Here is a 25732-nt window from a genome sequence, read left to right as displayed (position 1 = left end):
TGGGTGATGCTGAAACAAGCGGGCTATGAGCATTATAGCCGAGCAAGCATCCACCACAGGGCTGACGAAAATTTGTTATCTATCATCTGAAATTAGAATGTTGCCAAGCATCAATTCAAGGTATAGACTGACAGGTGAATTTTGCACCGTCCGGTAACCTAGACATGATATGCCATTCATTTGTAGACCTCCTCGAGGAGGGAAATTTGCGGCAGGATGTATATGTTGGCTACGTCCATGATTGCAGTAACAGTCTGACTGTAAAACTAGTGAGCAAGGATCAACATCAAAAGCAAGACATACCTCTGGGTCCAATGGCGTACTTGGTGTATATGCAGCACAATCATCACTGCACGAGCAACATCTACCAGGAATGCCAGGATTAGTGGACATGACAGGGCAGGAGGTGGGGAAAAGAGACAAAGCACGAATGAGCAATCTGTAGCATTTGATCTAAGGCGTCAGTTAGTAACCAGCTGCTTCTTTCACAATGCATTTTCTATTATATTGCTTCTCCACATTGGAGAATTCTTTCCTCCACTCGTGTGCCAGCCAAGTGAAAGCCCACCCCTCCTAGTGCATGTCCCTAAAGCATCCATTGCTAAATCGCACCCATCTCCTTCCTGACAACCTGTGGCGCCTTCATCGCAAGTGCTCTTGCACCTACCCCAAACAAAGCAGCACAAGTGGATTTCGATGGTCCAAGGATATTGTATCGTGAACGTGGGTAACAAAAACAGACCATGCTTTCAAGAAGTCCAGATGCAGGATCTTGATGACTAGGAACACCAATAAAAGATCCAATCAACTGCAATGCAAAACTCTTTAAAGACACTTACTTACTAAAGTAGATGTAGAGATTTGACAAGAACAGACGCGAACGAACAAAAGGATTGGACTCATACAATTGCTACCCAGAACAGGATTAGTAGACATGGCAGGGCAGGAGGTAGGGAAACAAGACAAAGTGCGAATGCACAAAGCATCAATAAGCAACACATTCTCATCTGTAGCATTTGATCTAAGATGTCAGGACTCAGTTAACCAACTGCTTCTCTGCCCATGTGCAAGCCAACCATCAGACCAGAAATAGTTAAATCAAATCTTGAAATCGGTGCACTATGAACTAGTATAGGTAGCATGATCATGGTAATGATGCAATGAGGACGTGACCATCTAGAATAGAGCCAAACGTCACTACAGCTGCTTCACGCTGGTAGAACGGCAATGCTGATACATAAAGATGTGGCGTGCTGTGCAAGATGAGGTCGCCAAAGACTTGAATAAATCTTTGCACGTCCATTGCAGCGGACAAGGCATCTTTGTATCCAGTGTGAACCTGCAATTGTGATTGTAATATGTCAGTACATAGTAATAGATACAATAAAAATCTAAAAGCCGTCAGGCTTGAATGCTCGGAGTCACCTCCTAGAGGCGTGTCCTCACAGCCTGACGACCTCCGGTCCAAGTCGCCTCCTAGAGGCGTATTGGCCAGGGAGAGAAGCACAAATTGAATAATAAAACTTACTTACTAGGTTACTGCACTTGATCAGATGGCCGGCCAGAAGTTTCTTCCTGGTATCTAGTCCCGCGCCCTCTGCATAAGTCATACCGTTGAGGTCCAGTAACTCTTCTGAAAAGGTATGAATATAAGTCAAGTCACAAGTACGTCCGAACCCTTACCTGTACGGTGGATGTGTACGGCTACGTCGCAAGTGACTTGGTCCCGAAAGTTTTGCATGAGCCTATTGAATACATCACTGTACTTTTTGATCATATCGTTCATTTCCGAGAGGATGTCCTTTCCACTTCTCTTCCCTGTGATTATGGAAGAAGCTCGAGACAGTACAGAGCACAACAGCCTGTAGCACTCACAAAAGTTCTTGGTCTCCGAATAATTTGTGATAAACTGAGCACATTCACGACTCTGCTGGGAAATCTTGCCAAGGACAGTGTGCATCGACAAAATTTGTTGAAGGTTCTCGTCTTGTGTCACGAAACTGTAATTTTCTCGAGAAGTTTGAGTACCGCTGCATTGTGATCTGCTTGAGCTAGAATAATCTGTACAAATGATTGCTGAGTGGTGGGAGATGGGAAGAGATAAAAAGAAAACGTACTTTGGCTGCAAAAGACAACACGCCCAGTGCCATCTTTGTATATGGATGTACCTGTAGAACTAGATTAGTTCGGTTCCGATCGAGAGGAGAACCTGCATACATTCGCAATCTCTCCAATAACAGTGTCGAATATCCTGAGGGGTTTCAAATATGTGTCCTGGAAACCATCAGCAACATCGAGATCCGCTTGTGCGTCTTGGTCAACAGACGCCACAGTTATCGCAGGTCCAGGAAGTGGATACATGTGTCTTGCAGCCTCTTGTGCATCCCGAAGTGCTGATTGGATATCAGCCTCCACTTCCATACCAGGTGAGGCAGCCTGATCCTGCGTGGCCACCAAAATTTAGAGAGAGCACAGACTAAAGGGCAAGTTTGAGAACCTACCTCGATATTCGGGGGAGCAGGGCTACGGGAATCCTTCGAGCGCTTGTTGCAATGTTAGTTGGATTCTAGGATCTTATTATGCACGCTCGTGGACTCACCGATATCCTTAACTTCTTTGCACCGTACTTAACACTGCTCTTGGCCCCGGCTCTGCTGTGCTAGACGAAGGATGAGTCGATGTCAGTGTTTGAAGTGGAGTGAACGAAGTGATGCTCGAAAACTGATATCTAACAAATCGCCAATCAAAACGAGACGGATGCAAATGTGATAAAATTTACGCACGTTGTGGGTGGATAAACAGAGAATCTATCAACGATACGAAGATGCTATTATAGACAAGATAGAACCAGTGAGTGAGATGAGTTATCGATGAGAACCAATCAGAGAGATCTGACATACCGAAATGAGTCTCTCCCCCTTGGGTGGAACCAGTAATGCTGCAAGTGCTCGTGAACATGTATTTAGACCACCTATGCGAGTGAATTTGAAAAAGTAATTGTGAGCGTCTTGGAATCGTGGCCAATAGTGATGCCAATTACCGAAAATGATAGCGCTTGGCTTTTGAGACATGTAGTGGGCGCTGTTGATGACGGTGAGGAGGAGGAGAGGAGGAGGAGAGGGAAGATGTGGCGTGAAGGGATTGGAGGGTTGATTAGTTTCACTGACAGCGATTTCGAGATTAGGGCTGTGCAAGATGAGGCCGCCAAAGACTTGAATATAAAAAATTAGAAGCTGATGAGATGAATGGAGGGCAATTATGGAATGACTCACTTGTGGGCATATATAGTCAATATCTCTGGTAGTTCACCGACAAGGAACTCCCAGAGCGCGCTGTGGTCGGAACCAAAAGACCCACCTGGTAAAATAAAATGGATGTTAGTGATGGATGAGAATGAGAAGGAAGCCATGAACATACGTATTCCGGAGAGGGTGAATGGCCAGCGGTGCAATAACGTCAACATCCCACTCACACTCTTCATGTGGCGGGTGTATGACGGAAGTGGAGAAATGCCTGCTTGTTGGAGGTCGTGGATGGAAATGACACTGAGAGAAGACAATGTTAGTGTGAATGATGCGGATGACTTGAAGGGACAATCTCACCTCACGACCTCAGGTAGCAGCAGTTGCTGGTCAGGACGTAATCTAGATAGATAGAAAGTGAGCAAAAAAAACGGTCAAAATATATGGATGTGGTGGAAGGGGAAGTGGTGCTCCACTACTCAGCCTCAGGGCGGGGACGGGCCATACCGGGCTTCATAGGGAGGGGAGTTTAAGCAAATCAAAAAGAAAGGATGCTCACCAATCCAGAAAGACACCGGGGCCATCATATGCAGGCAGGGTGAAGGTAGTAGGCAAACTGAAATATATTTGAGGAGATCCATATGGCAAGTGCGCCAAATCGGCAAGCGTGACAGACTAAATATCCAACAGGTGTTATTAGTTCACAGGCAGAGTAGGACTAAAGACGAGACACACGTCACCAGCAAGGTACTTCTGTTTGCTCAGGATCAAGTCATATGCATCCAACTTGGGCTGGAGACTGGCCAACAGCTCCTTGACACGCTCCTCATTTGTTTGCAACCCACGGCGCCTTGAGGAATCGTCTAAGCTACGTCAAATCGAGAAAGAAGGCTGCTCACCAACTACTGCAAGAATGAGGTCATTCCAATCTTGACCGGTGCCGGTGACCAACAAGTAGAACCGTATTGCAAAACATTCTACGAGTCGTGAAGCTGCGCATATATATCATGTAGGCTGTCGGCGGGAACGGCGGACTGGTGGGAGAACGCCCCACACCAGTATGGAAAGTGGGAGTGATCAGCTTCGCTAAGCATGTTTGTTTGGTTCTCACCTGTCAGACCCCCAACCACTGCTTGATAGATATGACCTAAATTATGCTTTCATTGTGATCCATTGTGATAAGGAATTCAAACAGTTGACTTAGTAGGTTGGTCTTTTTCACATCCAACACCATCTTCAGCTTTGCTGTAGCAGTTGTTCAACGTGTTTGATAAGCTGATCAAAATGTCGTACCAGTACGAAAAATTAGCTAACAGATGTGTCATACTGAGCACATGGCACTTTTTCCTCGAGTGACATACCTCGAATCTGTTAGAAGGTCGTACTTTCAAGCGGAACAATGTCAGTCTCTCACTCTTGTCCCTCTCGCTTTCTGACCCTTTTGACAGCTCTTGAAGGAACTTGGATGATGCTGTCCCAAGTTGCTGTCATGGGTGCTCAATATAACTCCTGTGAACGTCAGCCCCACCCGAAGTGTTTGGAAGGGACCCGGGTGGATCTCATTGAATACATCCACGGATTTATGGACGACACAGAGAAAAATCAGCTCGTTTGGCTGCATGGCACCATAGGCGTCGGAAAGTCTGCTGTTGCGTTCACAGTGGCTGAGAGGATGAGAGGTCTAAAAGTGATAGAAGAGACGAATGTCGAAAAGCGGCTAGCGGGGACGTTCTTTTTTCGCGCAAGCACACCAAATGGTGCACAGCTGGATATTTCTTTGTGACGCTTGTCTACCAGCTTGCTACCAATTTCCCCAGCATCTGGAAGGATGTGAACAGAACTATCCACGACAATCCCGCTCTACTAGACCCAGACACACCTCTCTGCGACCAGATGGAGGCTCTGTTTCTCCAACCCCTCCGGAAACTTCGACTCAGATTGCACAGATGTCCACCTCTGTCATTTGTTATCAATGCGCTTGATGAATGCCCATCCGAACCAGAGCTCACCGATTTCATCTTTTCCCTTGCACAGGCTCTTCGTGATGGAAAGTGTGCCGTCGTGTTCACCGTAGCCGAGAGGATGAAAGGTCTAAAAGTGACAGAGGAGACGATTGTCGAAATGCGGCTAGCGGGAACATTCTTTTTCTTGCAAAAGCACACCAAACGTTGCGACGCTTGCCTATCAGCTTGCCACCAATTTTCCAAGCATCTGGCAGGATGTGAACAGAGCGATCCACAACAATCATGCTCTACTAGACCCAGACGCGCCTCTCTGTAACCAGATGGAGGGTCCCTTTCTCCAACCCCCCCGGAAACTTCGACTCAGATTGTGCGGGTGTCAGTCTCTGACGTTTGTTGTCGATGCCCTTGATGAATGCACACCCGAACCCGAGCTTACCTATCTCATCCTTTCCCTCGCGCAGGCTCTTCCTTCGCAAAGCTGGCAAGTCGCCATCCCAATTTCCCTCAGCCAACGATGGATGTTCATCGTGGCGTCTACAATGGTGAAGTTTAGGCTCTGGGGTGAGTTCTGCCGTTTTCTCAATCAAAGTCGACTCCGATTCACTGGATCGCAGCTCGCTGGTTCCGCATTGGTAGAGGTCTTTGCTGACAACATCGTCATTTGTCCTCTCGAGATGATGAAAGTCAAGATCCTTGTTCCCCTCTGGTACTGTCAGGTTAGGCTAGACATCTTTTCGGATTGTACTCATTTTGATTATCGGTTCGCTATCCTTTCGGCTTCCTTCTTTCCCTCTGGTCTATTGCTATCTATTTACCCTGTACAGTCTGTATACTCCTTGCCATGCAATAGATCTGCTCGTTAAAAGCATTGGACCTCCGGTGACTACACTTCTCTTGAGGCTATGTGTACTCGATTTGGAGGCTTGACAAGTTCGAAATCTACCCTCCCCCACACTCTCCCTATCACTTGTTTCCTCGTTCCACTGACTCCTCACAACTGTATCGACTTCGACGAAATTTCTGATGAAAGCAACGCCACAGTTCTTTGCCCCCTGACTACTGTGAGTGATCAATACTGTCTGGCATTCTGATGCGAAGAGATTGAGACTGCCTGCCATGGTGCCAACATACTAGATTTTATTCAATCACTTCCAGAGTAAGACCTCAACACTACGAGAACTCGAGGCTTACTGACATGATAATGTTAGTGAATTCAATACTGAAGTTGGTGGCAAGGGATCGCAGCTGTCGGGAGGTCAGAAATGTGTGTATCATCCATGACGGATACCTTTCTTTGTGCGCTGAAGTCATAATCCAGAACGTATAGCAATCGCTCGCACACTGCTTCGGAACCCAAAAGTTCTTCTGCTCGACAAAGCCACATCAGCCCTTGATTCGTACTCGGAAAAGTTAGTACATCCGCTATGGCCTCTAACCAAGCAATGTTCCGAGAGGGGCCCATGGAACGGCTCAAGACTATGCACGCTCCAGCTGATCCATAACGGCACTCTCTCTGATACCTTCAATAGCGCATTCCTTCCCAGCCTCAATGCGTGGTATCTGCGTCAACTCGGCCTTTCTGCCACCAATATTACCCACGTTGTGGTCCCTACCATTATCTTCGGCTCATAGATAACTTTACAGGTCAAGATCTACGTAGTTAGTAGTTGAATACATAATGCTAATGCATTCTCCCAGATATTCTGCCTCGCAATATTTGTTCCATCATCTACAAACTGAGCTGCAACCTCCTGAAGATACAGGAGCTGTTCCTGTGTAAGTGGGCAGTTTGGCTCGTCAACTTGAACATTGTTGAGAGTCTCTGGTGTATACGCGACAAATGGATTGTTGCCAAGAGGATCGTGTATGAGTTGGTTCGCTGTATGGTGATGTGCATGAATATGATGATTTTCGACATCATTCCAATCAATGCCATACTCCGCAATGGCCTCGTCATCTTGGAGAATCTCCTCTGGCGGTTGAAATGTAGCAGTATCTTGAAATCCCCGCGCACCATGCTGTAGCATGCTAACGAAGCGCATTTCGTGAGGACTGGCCATGCCATGCTCAGGGATGCTCATTCGGTGATTATTCCATGCCTCGGCCCAGCCATGAACCTCTTTGCACAACATCTCAAGAAACAGGAAATGAAGCAACCAGATATGGTGAATATTATCGGCCTCTAGGCCGCTGGTGGCCTCGAGGTCTTGAAAAAAACTCTTCCACTTGGAACCGATGCCCTGTGTGAAGTCGACCCATAATCTCTCAATACGTATATTGTGTACACTTCTGTTAAATATTTTAGTACGTGGATTGATCTACAAAGTACTGTCCATAATACCTGCCCCAAATGTAAGAACCCCTTCCATGCCCTCGTGTTTCATCCATAAATCTCGCAACATCAACATTTTCCACCCCATGATCTCCTCGAACACGACTTGGATACCGTGGACATGAACAATCTGTCGAAAAAGATTCATGACAGTGACTGCTCTATTGTTATTGTGCGGCCGGAGTCCAGTGATGTAACGAGAATATCCATCAATGAAACCATGCATGACAATCTTCCACCAGATCAGACCCATAAAATCATGATGGTCTGATGTGCATCATAATAAAAATTAACATACCATGCTGTCCATCATGGTGTGTCAAGGAGTTGTACCCTTTTACATTGTAAACTCGGCGAGTAATGCGACGCACACCAAAGGCAGCAATGGGCGGGCCATGAACACGAGAGTATGACGCTTGGATGCGAGAATGAGGTTCAATGACCCCCATGTGGCGTAACTGGCCATCTATCATGCGACGTCCAAAGCGGGGATACTGAGTGAGAATCTGCAACATGATAGCATCAAGCTCATTGTCAGGGAGTGAAGACTGTGCCGCAGTAGATGATGTATAATATCGAAGTGTCTCGCCTTCATCATCAGTGAACTCGACATAAACTGGATTCCCAGGTTCAACAATTTGGTGTTCTAGTGCCCTCCGTCGCACAGTGCGTGGTGCTACACCCAAAAGAGCACCAAGCCTTGTTGGTCCTGCAAATTGAAGGGCTGTAGCTAAAACCTCTGGGTCGATGTCAATTCGAGGACGTCCACGTCGATGGGTATGAATAGTGGAGACCACCTCAATAGGTGCCATGTCGGGTTCATCAGCTGACCGGTCTTTACCTTCATCAAGGTCCGTGATCATAGCATTCAAGCTATCATTCATGGTGATGTAGGTGGCCTCAGGGACTAAAGCACAATGCTGAAATATCTTAGTAGTGTACTACAGGTGGCATGGTTGTGTGACTCACCAAAGTAATGTCATTTTTTAAATGTTCGCATGCTTCGACATGCAGTTGGAGTCGGGCAGCATCTCCGAGCTGCGTGAGTAAGGCAACACGAACATCTTCTTTGAGCTGGTTGAATGCAAGTATGATGTTTTGCAGGGGAAGGGGAAGGTGTTCGAGTTCGAACGACTGGTCCTCCATGGTAGTTGAGGGTGAGGGTGTATTAGCAGGGACCTAGATAAGGTCACGCAACATGGGCAACAGTGCCAGAATAGGGTCAACCAGTCAATTCACGGAAGGAACGAGTACAAATGTATTGCTGTATAATATACAAGGTAAGGCTATAACTATGCGGGGAATATGACAGTGTCAGCAGGGACACTATAGAAGTCGCATGTTTTCCGAGTGATCCGTACCAAGATCTTGCGTTTCGTGGAACCAGTTGGCAATCATAGCCAGCGTGATCATCTGTGAGGTACGCTTTCCTGTCCTTTGGGGGGATGCGCTTCAGAGATGGCAGCTCGTCGACACACTCCAATGTTATTCCCCACAGCATCTTCCGATCATCAGTGCCATGATAAACGCCTTTGAGTATGACACCGTCTATCAGGTTAGCGCGGTGGCGCTTGACGTTCTTTCCTTCCAGTGCTTGAAGTTCTTCTCTCATCTCCGCTATCATGTCTTCACGAAGAAGGCGAAATGTGTTGTCGAGATAATCCGCGGTACGAGTGCTTTCTCCGGATTCACCTTCTAACTCCGAGCTACGGCGCAGGAATGGTAGCTGTTTGGATCTAATTTCGTCGGCTGTGGGAAGGATAGCGATATCGCGAAAATTGACAAAATCATTGTCATGTCGTCCACCTGGGCCATTGGCAGCCGGGGGAGGGGCTGAGGAGCCATACGTCGAAAGGATATGCTTAATCTTCTCTCCAATAAGGCGGACTTCCAAGTTTTCAGAGCCTGTGAGTTTTGGGAGCACATTTGGCCTGCCAGCTAGTTCAAGATAGGGTGTTGTGTCGTGGTTGGAGAGGTTCAATAGCCGAAGGAGGAGGCTAGCGAAGGCACGTTGAGCTTTTTCAAGTAGCTCTCCACGAGCAAAAGCGTGGCTAAACGCCGACCAGAAGAAATCTGGTTCGACTATTTGGATAAACAGGTGATCTAGCACGTTGCTGCTGATGCTTGTGGCCTGGAGGAGATATACAAGAACATCAGCACCAATGCCATTCATAAAATCTGCCGACAAGTCCAGTCGCATCGCCTCCTGCACAATAGAGGGTCCTTTTGATTCTCCCACTATCTTGCTTACGCATACCGCAACATCTGGTTGGGAACATATAGAATCGAGAAACAAGTGACAGTTTCGTGGCTTGATAGGGACTTTGCCCTTGAGAACATCAAAGAACCGTTTGTTCAGCAAGGCCACTCGTCGATCAGACATTTTCTGGGTGTTCTTGGGTGGCGGCAGTGGTGTGGAGAAAAGAATACGTTCGAGATTGGGTGATGATAGACAGGCGTGATAGTTTGAACTTAGAGGGTTAGACTTGAAGGGCACGTGTGATCAAAGAACAACAAACAGGATCTGCGCAAGCACCAGTTAGTAGTGGGAATCAGAGTAGAGTTCTAAACTCGCTAGAGCGCTCGGTAAAACACCGGCTAAGCGCTCTAGCACAGATGGAGTCGGCCGGCATGAAGTCGGAGTCTGAATCACCATGCCTGCTGTCCGCCAACGTGTTCGCCGTTCTGCAAGGCTTCAAGCAAACGCTCGAACTCGCCCAAAGGCGATGGAGCTGCCCCCAAATCCATCTGCATCCCGTGGAAGAGGGAAATCTCGAGGACGTGGGTCCAATTCCGCTCGTAATCAGCCTCCTAAGGCTGCCGGACCGAAGATAATTGTCCATTGGACCAGGGCCCAAGATCTCCACCGCACAGACACTCTCGTGACCCACCTGACCAATAATCCTTCCGACGCACGCACTCTTTTCTACGAGGGGAAAAAGACCGCTGGTTCTAGCACTGAGGAGCGTCCCTCTGGCAGGGACAAAGGGGACATCCATCGGATCTTGTCGCAGCTGATCTTCGAGAAGGACTCCGAATATTCAGCGTTATACGCTGAGGACCCAAAAAAATTCGATGTATCAGTGGGCAACCGCTGCACTGCGTAAGTGGCCTCCTTTATTCAGATTTGTCGCCACTAATTTAAATATTTCAAGTCTTAGGAAGTTGTTTAGGGATCAGCACGATAAGTTCAACAAGACCGGCGCTGGCGTCACCCCGCTTGACGAACACGCGGCCGCCAATCTTCACAGTGAGTTTTTCGTCATTGTTTTCATATTTTTTTTTGATTTTTTGATTTAAAGAACAAGTACTACTCGAGTTCCCTTGGTATGACCAGCTCCACCCATTCCTCTTCTCCAATCCAACAATCGGCGCGAAGGTCTTCACCTCCCAGCCGGGAGTCGACCACGCTGCAGATTACTACTCGCTCATTCGTCCGCGTGGGGGGGCTGATCCCTCTACAAACCCACCCGGTCCTCAGCCCCATCCTCAAAACCCTCAGCCCCCCACCCCCACCCCCCAGACCCCCAGCTGTTTCCCCCAGACCCTCAGCTCCCTCTCCAAAACCATCAGTCGCTTCCCTCAGACCCTCAGCTCCCTCTCTGGAGCCCACCTGACACTAGCGCTCAGTGCGCTCCTCCAAGCATTCGGCCTGGTCCCACGGGCGCTCAGCACGCCCCTCCAAATACTCTGCATCCCCCCCCCTTCACAGCACCCCCTCATCATTTTTCCGGCACTGGGGGCAGTCCAATCGACGATCCAGACGGTGACCTCGACGACGACCTCCACGCTGACGAAAACGATCTTTTTTCTGCCCCCCTTGGCAACGCGCTGGGGATGTTGGGCGGGGGGGACGCTGACATGGATGATGACGAAGGGATGGAGCTTGACCCCTCCTGTCGTCGTGTCATTAGCCTTGACAGTCCCCCCAGGTTGGTGGGACAGAAGCGGCAGTACGCCGCTTCCCCCTCTCCCCCTCCAGTGGACAAACCCATGTTCCTTCTCCCGTGGAAGCTCCAGACGCCGACATACCACAGTCGCGAGGCATTTGGCTCCGCCTCCCCTGGTGGCCAGGTGCCACGTAGACCTTCCTCGTTTGCGTCGTCGTCGGGGATATCACGCAGCCGTTCCACTCCCTCGTCCACGGCATCTTCGTCCTTTGCATCGACCGACTATTGTGCATCGCCAACGGCATCCCAGACGTCGCTGTCTGCGAAGCCGCGGAGCTCGGCCAGCTCGAAGAAGAAGCGATCCTCCGTAGTGGACATGGCGGATGACCTCAACATCATCAACGAGGACATCCGGAGCATGAAGACCGACATCTCCGAGCGCCGGGAGTCGAGGAACGAGCGCTATGCCATCAAGATGAACTACCAAGCGCAGAAGAAGGATCTTCAGTGGCGCCGTGAAAGTCTTTCACACGAAGTCCTCATTTCGGCCACCACGCATCAACGCGAGCAAGAGGCCAAGGACAAGGAGATTCAGCGCCTCCAGGCTGCAGCTGCCCTGCAGGAAAAGGAGGCTGAGACCTGGCGCCTTAGGATCCAATATGAGATGATGATCCGTACCGCAGGTGCTGGTCCCTCATCCTCGTCACCATCAGCCTGAATATGTGTTGTGATTTTCGCGTTTTTTTTCATTGCTGTCATGTTAACTTTAGCTGCTTGATTGTTTTTTTATATACATCTGTTGATACATCTGTTGAATCTCTTGTAGTAGTACATGTACCTTATGGTTGCCAATATGATTCTGTTCCCTGCAAGCTACCCTTCCCTGTGTTGAGCTCTTGAGTGAGGACTGTCAAACAGTTGATCCATCATCCTCAAACGGGAAGCTTGCCCTGGAGTACCCTCATATGACCTATCACCCACAACTTCATCTCCATCAGGATCTTCCCTCTCTTGAGCTGCAAATTCTCTGGCCTCCCTTTCAGCCCACCTCTGAGAACGACGGAATTTCGGGTTCTGCTGGCGATGGTGTGCTTCAAATCGAATGATCATGTTGTGCAAGATGATGCAACACATAATCCAATGGACAGCAATCTGAAGCTCTCTTTCTGTGTGAATATTGAAGCGAAGCTCTCGAAGGGATTGAAACCGCCCCTTAAGAGCAGCAAATGCATGCTCAACACGCACACGAACCTAAATAAAAATAAAAATCAGTCACCAAACCATCACAAAAAATCACAAAAATATGAGCACACCGTGGAAAGATGATAATTAAATGTCTTCTGGTCCTTAGTCAACCTTCCATTACGGGGCTTCTTGAAAGGGACTATGCACCACTTCTCAAGTGGGTATGCACTGTCAGCCCAAATCCAATGGTCATCTGGCAGAAGGGCTTCGTGCTGTTGATAAAGACGAGTTGATCGGAAAGCATAGGCATTGTGGACACTGCCGGGATGACCAAGAGCATAGTCGACAATGATAAGGTTATGAGGCATAACAGCTGCCTAAAAATATTTAATTGTTGACCATGAGGGGAGGGGAAAAAAATACCTGACAGCCAAGGGAATAGTTAGATTTCCTGTCATAGAATGTCTCACCAAAATGAGCAGGTTTGGCATAGAGATCAATTGTGGTGCCATCAACAGCTAGAATGCCATTGCGCCACTCGGGACAAGTCTTGGACTGTGCATATTCCCGAGCAAGCTCAGCATCCTCTGAATCAGGGTGCGGAAAACCAACAAAATTGTCATGCTGGTCAAGCAGTGCAATCATCACACGATTTGTGCAATTCACAACTGACCCGACACTTATACCTGCCCATTGGGCAACATCCTCAAGAGAAATCGCATTGCCATAGTGGCCAGCACGATTGAGGAAGATAGCAAGCTGGATGGAAATGGGAAGCTGGGGATTATTGGATTGGTTGAAAAATATTTGATGATCAGAGATTTGATCGAGAATATCGTCAAAAATGATAGGGTCAACACGTAGCTTCTGGCGAAATAGGTAAGGGCGGTGTTTCTCATGATGAACAAGCATGTGCAGCTGGGGAGCTCGTGGGGGAGGTTCATCTGGCTTGTTGAGGACACGAGCCCTTGCGACCTCATCGCGAAGTGCCGCAATTCGGTGCTGAAGACGATTATAACGTATAGCAATATCGTCAGAGTCATTGGACTCATCAGAAAATTCACTAGTGGTGTTGGAGGAAAGGGTGGGTGAGGAGGTGATGTCCATGGTTGAATCCGAGTTAGAATCAGCATTGGAATTGAAGCTGGAGTCAGAGTTTGACTCCTGAGCTTCCAACACCTGCTGATATTGGAGTTGGGCTAATGACAGTGCAGCTTTATCAACTGCACCAAGAAGATCTTGCCTGGTGGATGGGCGAGGCATGGTGAGAGCTCAAGATCGAGAGATGATTCCCTTATCATCCCCCCTAGCTGATGTGCGCTGATAAGCGGAGTTTCAATCGGAGTTTGAAATCTTACCACGGTCAGCGTGCTAAGTCTCGCTCACCTTGCATGACAGCGAGCAACCTACCATCCCCACTGTGCTGCCCATTGGCCTCAACAACCCCGGATATGAGGATGCCCCTCCCAGATCTTTCCCGGCTTCTTCACCATCCTATACCTTCTGATGGCGCTGCAGATTTCCATGCGCTCCCAGATCTTTCCCTGCTTCTTCGTCATCCTATACCTCCTGATGGCGCTGCAGATTTCTCTGCGCTCGTTCGTCCACGCGTGGGGGCTGGTCCCTCTATGAATCTACCTGGTCCTCAGCTCCCTCTCCAAAACCATCAGCCGCTTCCCTCAGACCCTCAGCTCCCTCTCTGGAGCCCACCTGACACTAGCGCTCAGCGCGCTCCTCCAAGCATTCGGCCTGGTCCCACGGGCGCTCAGCATGCCCCTCCAAATACTCTGCATCCCCCCCCTTCACAGCACCCCCTCATCATTTTTCCGGCGCTGGGGGCAGTCCAATCGACGATCCAGACAGTGACCTCGATGACGACCTCCACGCTGACGAAAACGATCTTTTTTCTGCCCCCCTTGGCAACGCGCTGGGGATGTTGGGCGGGGGGGACGCTGACATGGATGATGACGAAGGGATGGAGCTTGACCCCTCCCGTCGTCGTGTCATTAGCCTTGACAGTCCCCCAAGCGGCAGTACGCGGCTTCCTGCTCTCCCCCTCCGGTGGACAAACCCATGTTCCTTCTCCCGCGGAAGCTCCAGACGCCAACACACCACAGTCGCGAGGTGTTTGGCTCAGCTCCCTTCCCCTCTCCTCGTGACACTTGTTCACTCGCGCAATTGTGGGATGGGTCCCTGTGATCATTCGTTGTTTGGAGGCTGACAGACTAATTACTTCGACATATCTACGTATATCTACATTCTCTATCATATGCGCTACCCCCAATATCCCCCATTATCTCTCAGAAATGCTTAAGTCTTGTTTTGAACTCCGATCTATGCCGGCCGTCTATGGCCGAGTTTTTTCAAAGTTTACCGAGTCTTAGTTATGTTTTAGCGACTTTAAAAAATCTACTCTGAGTCCCACTAGTATATCAAGCGAATCTTTAGGATAACATACCAAACATGTGAGGCGAAAGAGCGCTCAAGAAGGTCATATGTGGAGTCTGAGTTTGAGCCCATCGCCCAAGAAGCACTAGTAATACAGGGACCCTGGAACTTCATCAATACTTTATCAATCATCGACATCCGCGAGAGATATTTTTTGTGCCTGGTTGACGCCCTGGCCAAGGATTACGGTGTACTCCAAGGCTAGCGCTCACTGTTGCTCTACAAAGTTTTCAAGTTGTCTCAATGCCTGCCACTGCGCCACTACCATAGATGAATGATGATTATAAGTATTCGTTCGAACCTTTAGATCCTTATAAGAGGTTGGTTGTGTGTTTCAAGGTTGATTGGTGTTTCGAAGTCTCACAGGTTTCAAGCGCTCACCGCTCGCTGGTTACCGTTACATTCTGGGTTGTTCCGGGGGATGTTTGTCCCGATTTATTCCCGTCCACTGTTAACTGTAAATTTATCCAGATCTAGTGAAAGAATGTGAACAAGGCCAAGGCTGGAAGCTTTCGAAAGGAGAGGCATGACGGCGGTATAGGTAGTGTGGGGGGTAAAACTACTTGGCTTTAGTTTTGCCGGTTATAACTGGCAAACCGGCAAAACCGGTTGTTTTGCCAGGGTGGCAAAACTTGGCAAAACTCTAGGCGCTTAGCTAGGTTATGTAGACTATGTGTATGACATTCCTAGTGGTGACATCAATATTAATGTCACCTGTGACTCCCACATAAGTACCGTAATTATAGGTGATAATGCATGGGTTTCGCACGTGTAAGATGAGGTGGATACAGCAGATCACCGCCTCCTTCAATATCTCGTCAATAACGAGCAACTTTATATAGCGTTGTAGGACTATAAGCTTGGGTGCCACCGGCATATCGGCAAACGTGACGTGTTCCCGGCATCAGATATAAATATCCAAACCTTCGAGCTCACTGTGTGACACGATGAGCTCGCATATCTTACGTCCAAGTGATCGGATTGAAAGCGGATCTTGACGATACGTGCACAGGCAATGATTATCACACATAGGGAGTACATTTACAATGTACAAACGATTACACTACTCTTCTTCAACATCGCTATGAATTCCGAGGCGTGAAAAGTCATCAGCAACAAGGAGGACATCTTGTAAACTCCTCGATGCTTGCTCTGCTACCTCTTCCTCCTCCTCCTCTTCATCATCCAGATCATCCTGGGTATCTGGGTCCAAGGCAGATGCAGTGTGATCAATGGGCAGGGGTTCAACAAGCATGCGGGCAGGGATCTGCGCATTAGGTATGCTCGCGCTCTCCCCGGGACATGTGTCAGCGCTTACACCAGGAGTTAGCGTCCCACTGAAATATGGAAGCTTCGATATTTCATGAAGCCGGTTGAGATGTCGTGAGTTAAAGCGTCCTCGAGTATTTTGGTGGATGGAGATTTGATGTGCCAGGGCCGGGCTGGTATCCTTCAACTGGTCCTCACATTCCCGTAGATAATTTTCTTCATCCCGTATGTAGGTCACCAGGCGTCGCACCTCAATATCGAGGCGTTTGATCTCCTCACGCGCCCGACACACTTTGAAGTGGAGGTCCATTGTGCTACGAGCAGCAGCAGATGACCAAGGGCGCTCGGAGATGTCCACACGTGTGTCACGAAGGAGGTCGAAGTCGGCAAGAAAGGCGTAGTCAACAACCTCCTCCCATTTCAGTGTTGAGCGGGGAGGATACAGCATCCTAGCAATACTATTGTATGTGTTGAGGGCTGACCTGATAGCGACGGAGCGAACCTGTAATGCCTTAGCGATATGTTTTCGTAGTTTATAGCCTGAATCCAAACAGTAGTCGCAACTCCATGTGTAGTAGGAGACTTACCTGTCCCTGCCCTATTCATCTTCGACAGTTTGAAGATCCAAGCGACGATAAGACCCTCGAGACGATCTAGTGCCCGCTGGTACTTCCTGTTAGCCACCAGCCTTCCTGCAGTCTGCCACTCTACGTCTCTGGGAACCCACCGCTCCATGATTTCGAGTTTGCACTCCAGTGCTTGCACCATTTTGAGATTTCTCTCATGGTCTTCCTGAGCGTGACGACGCGCACTTTCAGCTTTGCGGGTACGTCTGACCTGCGTCTCGTATAATGCAGCATCCGCGGGAGAAGGTAATTCGAATGCTGCCATTGCAGCATCGAGAGCGTCACTGAACGAAACTTGTCAGCCAGTAATAGTGGGGTACGTACCACAACTCACCTGCTTGCTGCAAGATTGACCAGCCTCTGCCAATACTCCATATGGAGCGTTTCTTCTACAGGCTCCCGCGTTAGACTGACAAGATAGGCCTTTTCATCTTCCAACCAGCGTTCGAAAACGCTCGCATCACCAACTTTCAGATCTTGCATAAGCTTTGGCAGTGCTGCATTACCATCATGGAGAATGTCTAATGCTTGCTTGTAGTTGTTGTATAAAAAATCGGCTAGCAGGGTGATTAGTAAACGAATGTCACGTGTCGTCAGGTCACTTACAAAGGTTAGCATACACTTCGAAGTCGTCGTTGTGCTCGAAATAAGAGTCGATAGCTTGTTGGCGATGAAATACGCTAGCATAACGTAGTGCTGAAGCCAGGGAATTCGATTTTGAGAAAGTCCGCTCGCATGTTTCAAGATCCTCGAGGCCCAGACCTTTGATGTAGGTTGTAAGTGAAAAAAGTTGACATAACCGTCTGTGGGCATGGCCGTGGAAGGCGCCAACCAGGCAGGTGTGTTGAAGTGAACGTGCGAGTGGTCCAAGGGGGCTGTTGTCAAGTGTAGTCTTGAACTGACAACCAATGTCATACCCACCTCCCAATCGCGTCCCAAATACGTCCAGCAACTTTGAAACGACAGCCAACGGATACTTCGCACTATCCAAAGACTCGTTAGTAGCTAGATATATGTATAAATAGACATCACTTACAGTTCACCACTCTGTACCATGTCTGCAACAAGTAGTAGAAATCCATGACGGCACACTGCCACGAATATACCCGTTTCATCATATATCCCCCAAGCCTTCTTCGTTTTGGCATCATCCATATTTTTCCACTGTCTGGCACAAGAGTTATCGGCACCTGCATCCTCCTCATCACCTGCAGTGGTAGTTAGTGCCGAGTCTGAGTCCCGAGAATACCGGTCTACAAATGTGCGAGATAGGTATCGATCGCTTGTGAATTGTTGACCTGTGGGAAGTTTGGATGAAGGAGGCAGCGAGTCATCGGCATGATGATCAAGAGATCTCTGAAGGACTCGTTTTAAGGAGTCGTTACCGTCCATGGCATATAGTAGTCTGAATGTTAGTTTTTCTTCATCATTAAGTTCATACATGCATGCCGGACACGCATGCTTAAGGCGCCAGTCAGGTGAGTCGCGTTGAAGCGATTCAGATACAATGGCTGCCACAGAGCGTCGAATTTGAAGGTACAGGTCGAATGCAATAGAAAATTGGTGTGATAGATGTCTGTGGAATTCCACCTGCGTATGATCAGCGTAATAAGTAGAGAAACAGGAATAGTTACCCCCTGCAAGTCGCACACAGTTTTCACGAAGGCCTGGATGGACAGATGAGGACTTCTGAGATGTGCCACACGGTATAACTCAAGGGCTTCTGTTGTAATGCCTACAGTGGGTGATATAGGCGAGCATGGCATCACGCCTTGACGAACCAGTGCAGAGGCGATGGTGGTGTCTGTGGGTAAGATTCGAAGACTTACTTTCTCAGCGTCTACAATGAGCATGCCGTCATTGATATCAAAGGTAAGCAAACGACAACAGATCACTTACAGAACACGTCAATCACACTGATTGACCATTGACCGTAGTCCGAATCCCTCTCCAGGTCTGCATTCAGCAATCTCTCAAAAAAACTCTTAACCTTCTCCTTAGATTTTTCGAGGCTCCAGGCAAGGTAGGCGTCGGTCATTACAGGCATCTGTTCTGTAAATGCCTTGTTTTTGCGGAGGACACGATCATGACGAGTACGGTGATCCACGCGTCGAACACGATTGTTTCTGCTCACAGAGGTATGTCACACAGTATCAACGGTAAACACTCACTAACACTCACATTTTCCAGAAATCTCCCAAAACCTCTCTTGCAAGGTCAGTGAACTTGCCACCAGCATGACTGATGGCGAGTGGTTCGGTCCCATTCCAGACATCGCCAAAGCTCATGTCATTGCAGTCTTCCTGCCAGTCTTCAATGGTGGTATTATTGACCTCTTTCAGCGCTTCAAGAGCCCTACGCTCGCCCAAAGTCATGGCTTTACCAGAGGTGAGTTTTTTTAAATTATTTGAGCTAACATCACATACCTTGCAGGCGTGCTTGCCGCTGCTCATTGGAGCTCGCTGCTTGCTCCACCAAATCCCGGTGCCTGAGCACCTTCGATACACTACGGTTGACAGGCAGCCCATTTTTTTCTCTCGACGATCCAATGTGCCGGATGGATCGCAAGGAGAGATTACTTCGAATTTGCTGGCGTCCTCCGTTGTTTCGCATTATCTATGTTGCTTTTATGTGAGTGAAGGAATGTCTTTCCAATCCACGTGACTGACGATCGGTAGTGTTGCAAATGGTCCCCACACCTCATCACATCCGTCATGTCAAGCCGTCCGTCGACTTGCTCTGACTCCCAGCATGATCACATCCAAGATCTACAGAATTTGCTTGGTGGTATGAGCCTCACAGGTAGATATCTCATTCGTTCTAATATTTGTGAAATACTCACATCACCCATCATAGATTCATCGTTTGATACTGTCACCTGGAAGCGCAAGACTACAGAAGAGTCGATTGCATTGTCAAGATCTTTACATGCACAATCGACGCGCAACAATATACCCAGCGGAAGAATTGGAACGGCGGCGCCTCCTTCTGCCCCCTCAACAACCCAAGCACCCTTGTACTCAGCGGCAGTCCCATCCCCCCCATCCCAACCTGTCCCCTTTACGACTACCCAGATACCCTCCAGGGTTTCACTTGTTCCAATCCCAGACGAAATCCCTCCACCACAAGCCGGGCTGAAACCGGAAGGCTTCTGGGTGATCACCGTTGGGCAAGAAGTTGGTGTATTTTATCATTGGTGGGTGTTGCGCCCTCTCTTTCACTGATAATTACTAATTCAGGATTCATCTTAGGGCTGATGTCGCGGAGCGAACAAATTTTGTTAGCGGAAGTGTTCAGAAGAAGTATGCATCTTTCCAGGAAGCTCTTGACGTATACACCGTCAAATATAACGAGGGCAGGGTCCGCGCAATCCCAATGCCAGGTGGCCCATTCTGGCCTCCAAACTCACCTAGATCTCCCCCATCCTCTGGATCCCCTGCTTCCTCGACGTTGTCTATAGGCTCGGACGACTTGTGGTCACAGGTTGAAGACTTGTCGGAGACCATGAGTCAGTACCGGTTTTGAATACTATGTAGTCAATATTACAAGCTGTAGTAGAGTGAATACATGCAATTCTTCCTTGCTCCTACTGTTCTTGTATGGCTTCCTTGTTTGACTGATCAAGAAGAGTATGCATGGTACTTGTAGTCTGATGAAACAGTGTCACGGTATTCTGCACATCAAGGACTTTGTTATGTGGAGCGTGATACTGACAGGGCTTTGTTCACTCTGGTATTCTGTATAGCACATCAAGGACTCTATTATGTGTAACGTAGTACTGACTCTCATTGCACAGCTTGTCTTGTCGGACAAGACAAGCTGTGCAATGACGAGCACCCTAAGTGTTGTGTAAAGTACATACTAGTAGTACCCGTATTACATGAATTCACTGGCACGTTACATCATGCAACAATAGTGCTCTAAATGTCGTAAATGCTCCCCACCACTGACGACAGATCCTTTGAGCTTCGGCCCAATAATACATATCATGTTTGGGTGACCGAAGTGTTCTGCTTCTTCAATTTTTTGCAACAGGGTGTTAGTCACAATCCCGAGCATCTGAAGGTGCATGTTCACTATCCGTTCGCTATTCGTTCACTATCTGTTCACTATCCGTTCGCTATTTTTGTTCGCTATTCATTCACCATCTGTTCGCTACATGTTCAATATTGCATGTTATGTGTTCACTCGGCATTCACACCATGTTTGACGTTTGGACGCTTGAAATTACATAGATAATATACTGCTAGTCACAGTCTGTGTCTACCAGTAGTTTCACTTCAAAAAATTCCACCTCCGAGATGATGCCAACCAGTAAATCGTACAGTAAAATTATATCGTACTTAAGACGCTCCTTGCAACATGGGCAGTGGGTGTGCACAGTGTCCTTGATGGTGTCCAGTAGCGACCTCCCCTCTGAAGCATGCTCTGCACACTGCTCCAGGAATAGGGCATGCTTCCCCTTGGCCTGAGCGCGAGCAAGCACTTTGTTGAATGCCTCATTCCACATATCTTCGGATGGCCACTCCTTCGGCCATTTACCAACACTCTTTTGCCATCTCCCAACCAGGATCTCAATCGATTGTAGTGACGGAGAGTCACAGGAACAAGGTATGTCATTGTCCATCATGAGCACAGAGTCGTCGCCGTCGAATGAAAAATCATTATACAGTTCTTCATCAATGGTTTGCAGTATCGGGGAATTGTGGATGTTAGGTAGATTGTCGTCTGTGAGCACGGCCTCAGTCATGGTGAGAGAGTTGTGGAGATGAAGATCGTCGTTTGTGAGCATGACTTTGGGATCATCGTCTGTGAGCACAGTTTTGGTAGGGTCATAATATTCTTCATCGTCCGAGGGGGATACAATGGCAGTGATGGGCATATCCTGGGCTTGAACTAATTTTTTCCTGTGCGTGAGTCAGTTGCAAGTCAGTACACCGCTGTATGCAGGCATCCTCACTTTGCCCTATTGCTACAATAAACCGTTTCAGTGCAAAGAAGACTTAGGAATAGGTATAGACTCACCAAGCGACTCAAATACGAGCTTTCGCGTTTTGAGTGTCTCGGACTCTGGAGTGAGGGCAGAGGGCAGGTAAGCAGGACTCATGACCCAATACGTCCGACTCACCCTGGCTTTGCAAGCCAACGCTCTGTGGCCATCTGCAGCTTCGACGCAGGACTGCAGGATCTACTCTTGCCTCAGCGACCCTTGGGAAGAATATTAGATAGGCCAATGCCAATGCGAGGGATTCGACTCTTGAGCGTACCATGCCGTTGAAAAAATAAAGGAAGAAGGGATGATCTGAGACGATCTCCAGGTATATGTTCAAAATCATCGATAAAATGTAGGTTGGCAGCCAGGCAATATTGGTTGACAACGCTGTGAGATCCGATTGAAAGGTACAAGTAGGATTCTGTAGGATCGCCACCTCTTGTGCGGAAGACTCATCTTGATTCTATATTAGGGAATTGTTGTAGACTGTTGTTGGTCCATGTAGTAGTACTCAGTGCATCACTCTGGCGTATGTGCGTCTCAAGCCATCTGCATCCCCATCATTGAACAGTATACTGGAATTATTCACCTACGGTCAACAGTTCTTATTATCTGTCAGCAAGATTGACGACTTCAACTAGGCTACATTCAAGATGGATTTCAAGTTCCACCAGGTCAAGCAAAGCGGCATGCTCGTCATGCACAAGCCCCGTCATCAAGTCAATGGAACTGTCTCTTTGGTACTTGTTCCTGCTTAGGGAAGAATTGACCTTGAACAGAGGTCCCACTTGGACTCGAACTTTCTTCGCCTAGGCACCGACATGGATAGCATTATTTCACCACTCTTCCTCACTGAAATAAAACCCCCGTTGATCCTCCGTTATCTGCACGATTTGCCTATACCAGACCTTGAACCAGGCGATAAATTGTATGTTACCCTTGTGAACTGCAAAACAACTGCCCGACCTGACTCTCGCCACATACTGGATGGAACTTGTTGATGTGGACCCAAAGGCCCATGTGTCATCGCTGCTGCGCTTTGTCATTATATCATGGAGACCTGAAACACATTTTGAAGGTATGTCTGAATCATGATCAGCTCGAATCTGAGATACATGTGTAACCTTAGCGGTTTCAAATGGATGTCAACCTCAAGATCTTACACCGATTTCCGCTGGATCCTTTGAAAAATTGGCTTTCAATGATAGGGTGCTCACGACGCGACACGCATTGTTTATTTGATATGAAGTCCATCAACGCCCGTGTTTTTTTATCATTCATTTGAAATTCGTGTCTGCACTTACAAATTTTCTGCGTACAGCTTCAAGTATGAGTAACCTCTATTCAGCTGATGATTTCGACGCCAATGGCAATTTTATCTCGACCGGGAAGCTTTCGGATTTGCTTGCCACGGATGAAGGTCATATTCCCTCGATCGACGAGATCAACTGGGATGATCCATCCTTATACACTATGCCGCTCACTAGCAATGAAATTGCAGCTCTCACTTACGACATAGCGGCTACAAACCGCCAACTTCCAGAGCTCCCTCCTCCCCCACATGTTGCTGGCACAAGCTCCCCCCCTGCTCACACACCATCACCGAACCCCTCTGAAATCTGTGATGAAGGCATGCTAAGTCCCACCCACTCAGAGGTGCCGGACGCCAGTGGAGGAGTGCAAGAGTCACTCCAACGCGAAGCAAACACATCCACCTGGGCTGCATGAAACCCGACGCGAGCCATCATTCGCCCTCGGACACCACCACCTCGACTAACAGATGCACAGAAGGCGTCTCGAAAGATCAAAATGGATCAGACGATGGAGAAAAAGAAACGCTTACATGATGCTGTCGCTGAATACCTGGAGGAACAGCAAACAAAGATTGAGGTGCTTGCGTGAGCTCACGATGTGACTGCGAAGAAAATTAATGACATCATCGGGGGTCAGTCACATTATCGCAATTCACGCAAGACGCAGTTGAAAAATGCGCTTGTGCACGCTAAGTCAAAGGAGATGAATGCAGGTAAGCAAAACACATTTACTTGAAGGTATTACAACGCTTATCTTATGTCAATTAGGCCTACCTGTAGGGTCTCGTTATTCGTTGCCAGAGCTCCGCGAAATGGTCGCAAGTGACCCTAAGACGAAACACTTGACGAGCGAAGAAAAGGTCACTTACATTTCGGCACTCGACGAGCATCGCGCAAAGAAAGTGGTTGGTGTTCGGCTGAACAATTTGGCAGCTGCGTGTGACGTTGTAGCTACAACGGATAGGATTGTCAAGGAGGTGAGTCTGTCCCAACCCGCTACAATGAACTCAACTCACGGTTTAATCGTTCGAAGCTGGATAGCCTGCAAGTTCGGAGTGGCATCTATGCGACACTATTTGTCGTTCGTGGCCACATTAACGATACGGTTCAAAGTGCAATGCATGGAACAGACAACTCGGAAGACTTCTGGGAGGACGTGTATGAGCATCCTATGGCTGATTTCCTCAGGCAATATGAGCAATGGGCATGCACCCAGAATCAAAGTAAGTCCTTCACATTTTTGTATACTAGCTCATTCAATACTCTACAGATATCAACGAACGGGACTCTTTGGAAACAGTACGGAAGCAGGTACGTAAGATGATTGTCCGTGGTCTTGGTGAGTAAGAACTTGTTTTACATGTGCTGTCCTCGATTAACGTTGTTTACAGTCGCAGTGACCGGAAAAAAGGATATCGTCATGAACTATAACAACTACGATACAGCCATCGTTGAGACATATGGGGTGCGCCTAGTGGGGTGGCCCCATGGTGTTAATTTCATTAGCCCTTCCAACATCAGGACCGTTGGCGACATTCGCAAACTTCGAGATGCACTCAAGGCTCGGACGTGTTACTGGACCGTTCTCTCACCAGCAGAAATTAAAGCTCACACTGCCGAACTCGAAACACGCCGTTCGGCTGGAGAAGTCATTCGCAAGCCGCGAAAAAAGTGTTCAGATGCTGGAGTACCTCGGAAGCGCAAAGGTAAACAAAATAAGAATGAAAGGTCGTCGAAGAGAGCAAAAATGAATCCAGCCCAGCTTCTGCAAGGTCCAAAAAGCGCTGAATTTGTAGAGTCGTCTGATGAAGAGGATGGTGATGAGTAGTAGTAGTTTCCATTGCCTTAGTTTAGTCTACCAACGAATGCAACCCATTTACCTGTGCATGTATCGTCAAAATCCGCTTTCAATCCGATCACTTGGACGTAAGATATGCGAGCTCATCATGTCACACAGCGAGCTCGAAGGTTTGGATATTTATATCTGATGCCGGGAACACGTCACGTTTGCCGATATGCCGGTGGCACCCAAGCTTATAGTCCTACAACGCTATATAAAGTTGCTCGTTATTGACGAGATATTGAAGGAGGCGGTGATCTGCTGTATCCACCTCATCTTACACGTGCGAAACCCATGCATTATCACCTATAATTACGGTACTTATGTGGGAGTCACAGGTGACATTAATATTGATGTCACCACTAGGAATGTCATACACATAGTCTACATAACCTAGCTAAGCGCCTAGAGTTTTGCCAAGTTTTGCCACCCTGGCAAAACAACCGGTTTTGCCAGTTATAACCGGCAAAACTAAAGCCAAGTAGTTTTACCCCCCACACTACCTATACCGCCGTCATGCCTCTCCTTTCGAAAGCTTCCAGCCTTGGCCTTGTTCACATTCTTTCACTAGATCTGGATAAATTTACAGTTAACAGTGGACGGGAATAAATCGGGACAAACATCCCCCGG

At 48.1% G+C, this 25732-nt stretch overlaps 9 protein-coding genes across 9 annotated transcripts; 4 read left to right on the top strand and 5 right to left on the bottom strand.

Moving 5' to 3' along the window:
• Positions 1 to 176: 176 nt before the first annotated feature.
• On the bottom strand, positions 177 to 4165 carry DFJ58DRAFT_913712 (uncharacterized protein; the record flags this gene model as incomplete). Its single annotated transcript, XM_041395340.1, has 20 exons — positions 177 to 258; positions 304 to 364; positions 569 to 663; positions 743 to 779; positions 844 to 910; positions 1533 to 1633; positions 1684 to 1818; positions 1876 to 2000; positions 2029 to 2051; positions 2118 to 2168; positions 2218 to 2442; positions 2502 to 2543; positions 2600 to 2659; positions 2784 to 2807; positions 2901 to 3081; positions 3273 to 3357; positions 3418 to 3545; positions 3802 to 3917; positions 3978 to 4092; positions 4149 to 4165. 20 exons carry the CDS (start codon positions 4163 to 4165, stop codon positions 177 to 179), a joined length of 1770 nt encoding a protein of 589 aa, XP_041244615.1.
• Positions 4166 to 7389: 3224 nt separating this feature from the next.
• On the bottom strand, positions 7390 to 8684 carry DFJ58DRAFT_659478 (uncharacterized protein; the record flags this gene model as incomplete). Its single annotated transcript, XM_041382089.1, has 4 exons — positions 7390 to 7495; positions 7607 to 7770; positions 7940 to 8437; positions 8484 to 8684. Coding segments are annotated over 4 exons (969 nt in total), but the record flags the coding sequence as incomplete, so codon positions are not given.
• Positions 8685 to 8760: 76 nt separating this feature from the next.
• DFJ58DRAFT_702599 (uncharacterized protein) lies at positions 8761 to 9973 on the bottom strand (the record flags this gene model as incomplete). The annotated part of the gene is made up of 1 exon (XM_041383627.1): positions 8761 to 9973. Exon 1 carries the CDS (start codon positions 9919 to 9921, stop codon positions 8761 to 8763), a length of 1161 nt encoding a protein of 386 aa, XP_041244613.1. The 5' UTR covers positions 9922 to 9973.
• A 159-nt stretch (positions 9974 to 10132) lies between these two features.
• On the top strand, positions 10133 to 12146 carry DFJ58DRAFT_745321 (uncharacterized protein; the record flags this gene model as incomplete). Its single annotated transcript, XM_041387382.1, has 4 exons — positions 10133 to 10641; positions 10694 to 10788; positions 10841 to 10972; positions 11020 to 12146. Exons 1-4 carry the CDS (start codon positions 10193 to 10195, stop codon positions 12144 to 12146), a joined length of 1803 nt encoding a protein of 600 aa, XP_041244612.1. The 5' UTR covers positions 10133 to 10192.
• A 1924-nt stretch (positions 12147 to 14070) lies between these two features.
• DFJ58DRAFT_727240 (uncharacterized protein) lies at positions 14071 to 14834 on the top strand (the record flags this gene model as incomplete). The annotated part of the gene is made up of 2 exons (XM_041385451.1): positions 14071 to 14365; positions 14422 to 14834. The coding sequence occupies 2 exons, from the start codon at positions 14071 to 14073 to the stop codon at positions 14832 to 14834; spliced, it is 708 nt and encodes a 235-aa protein (XP_041244611.1).
• A 1290-nt stretch (positions 14835 to 16124) lies between these two features.
• DFJ58DRAFT_659491 (uncharacterized protein) lies at positions 16125 to 19244 on the bottom strand (the record flags this gene model as incomplete). The annotated part of the gene is made up of 8 exons (XM_041382091.1): positions 16125 to 16870; positions 16918 to 17240; positions 17291 to 17513; positions 17563 to 17939; positions 17993 to 18546; positions 18591 to 18796; positions 18856 to 19085; positions 19138 to 19244. The coding sequence occupies 8 exons, from the start codon at positions 19242 to 19244 to the stop codon at positions 16125 to 16127; spliced, it is 2766 nt and encodes a 921-aa protein (XP_041244610.1).
• Positions 19245 to 19670: 426 nt separating this feature from the next.
• Positions 19671 to 20481, top strand: DFJ58DRAFT_727238 (uncharacterized protein; the record flags this gene model as incomplete). Its single annotated transcript, XM_041385450.1, has 3 exons — positions 19671 to 19758; positions 19813 to 20152; positions 20208 to 20481. 3 exons carry the CDS (start codon positions 19671 to 19673, stop codon positions 20479 to 20481), a joined length of 702 nt encoding a protein of 233 aa, XP_041244609.1.
• A 721-nt stretch (positions 20482 to 21202) lies between these two features.
• On the bottom strand, positions 21203 to 22292 carry DFJ58DRAFT_840909 (uncharacterized protein; the record flags this gene model as incomplete). Its single annotated transcript, XM_041392653.1, has 4 exons — positions 21203 to 21852; positions 21917 to 21928; positions 21982 to 22026; positions 22085 to 22292. The coding sequence occupies 4 exons, from the start codon at positions 22290 to 22292 to the stop codon at positions 21203 to 21205; spliced, it is 915 nt and encodes a 304-aa protein (XP_041244608.1).
• Positions 22293 to 23278: 986 nt separating this feature from the next.
• Positions 23279 to 25090, top strand: DFJ58DRAFT_727236 (uncharacterized protein; the record flags this gene model as incomplete). Its single annotated transcript, XM_041385449.1, has 7 exons — positions 23279 to 23605; positions 23738 to 23839; positions 23900 to 23975; positions 24031 to 24239; positions 24296 to 24485; positions 24533 to 24601; positions 24654 to 25090. The coding sequence occupies 7 exons, from the start codon at positions 23279 to 23281 to the stop codon at positions 25088 to 25090; spliced, it is 1410 nt and encodes a 469-aa protein (XP_041244607.1).
• Between the last annotated feature and the right edge of the window lie 642 nt (positions 25091 to 25732).

The sequence above is a fragment of the Suillus subalutaceus genome (genome assembly GCF_016647625.1).
Source record: "Suillus subalutaceus strain FC151 chromosome Unknown DFJ58scaffold_44, whole genome shotgun sequence".
Taxonomy (NCBI): Eukaryota; Fungi; Basidiomycota; class Agaricomycetes; order Boletales; family Suillaceae; genus Suillus; species Suillus subalutaceus.
The sequence above is the reverse complement of the archived record's forward strand: the minus strand, read 5'-3'. Positions and strand labels throughout refer to the sequence as shown.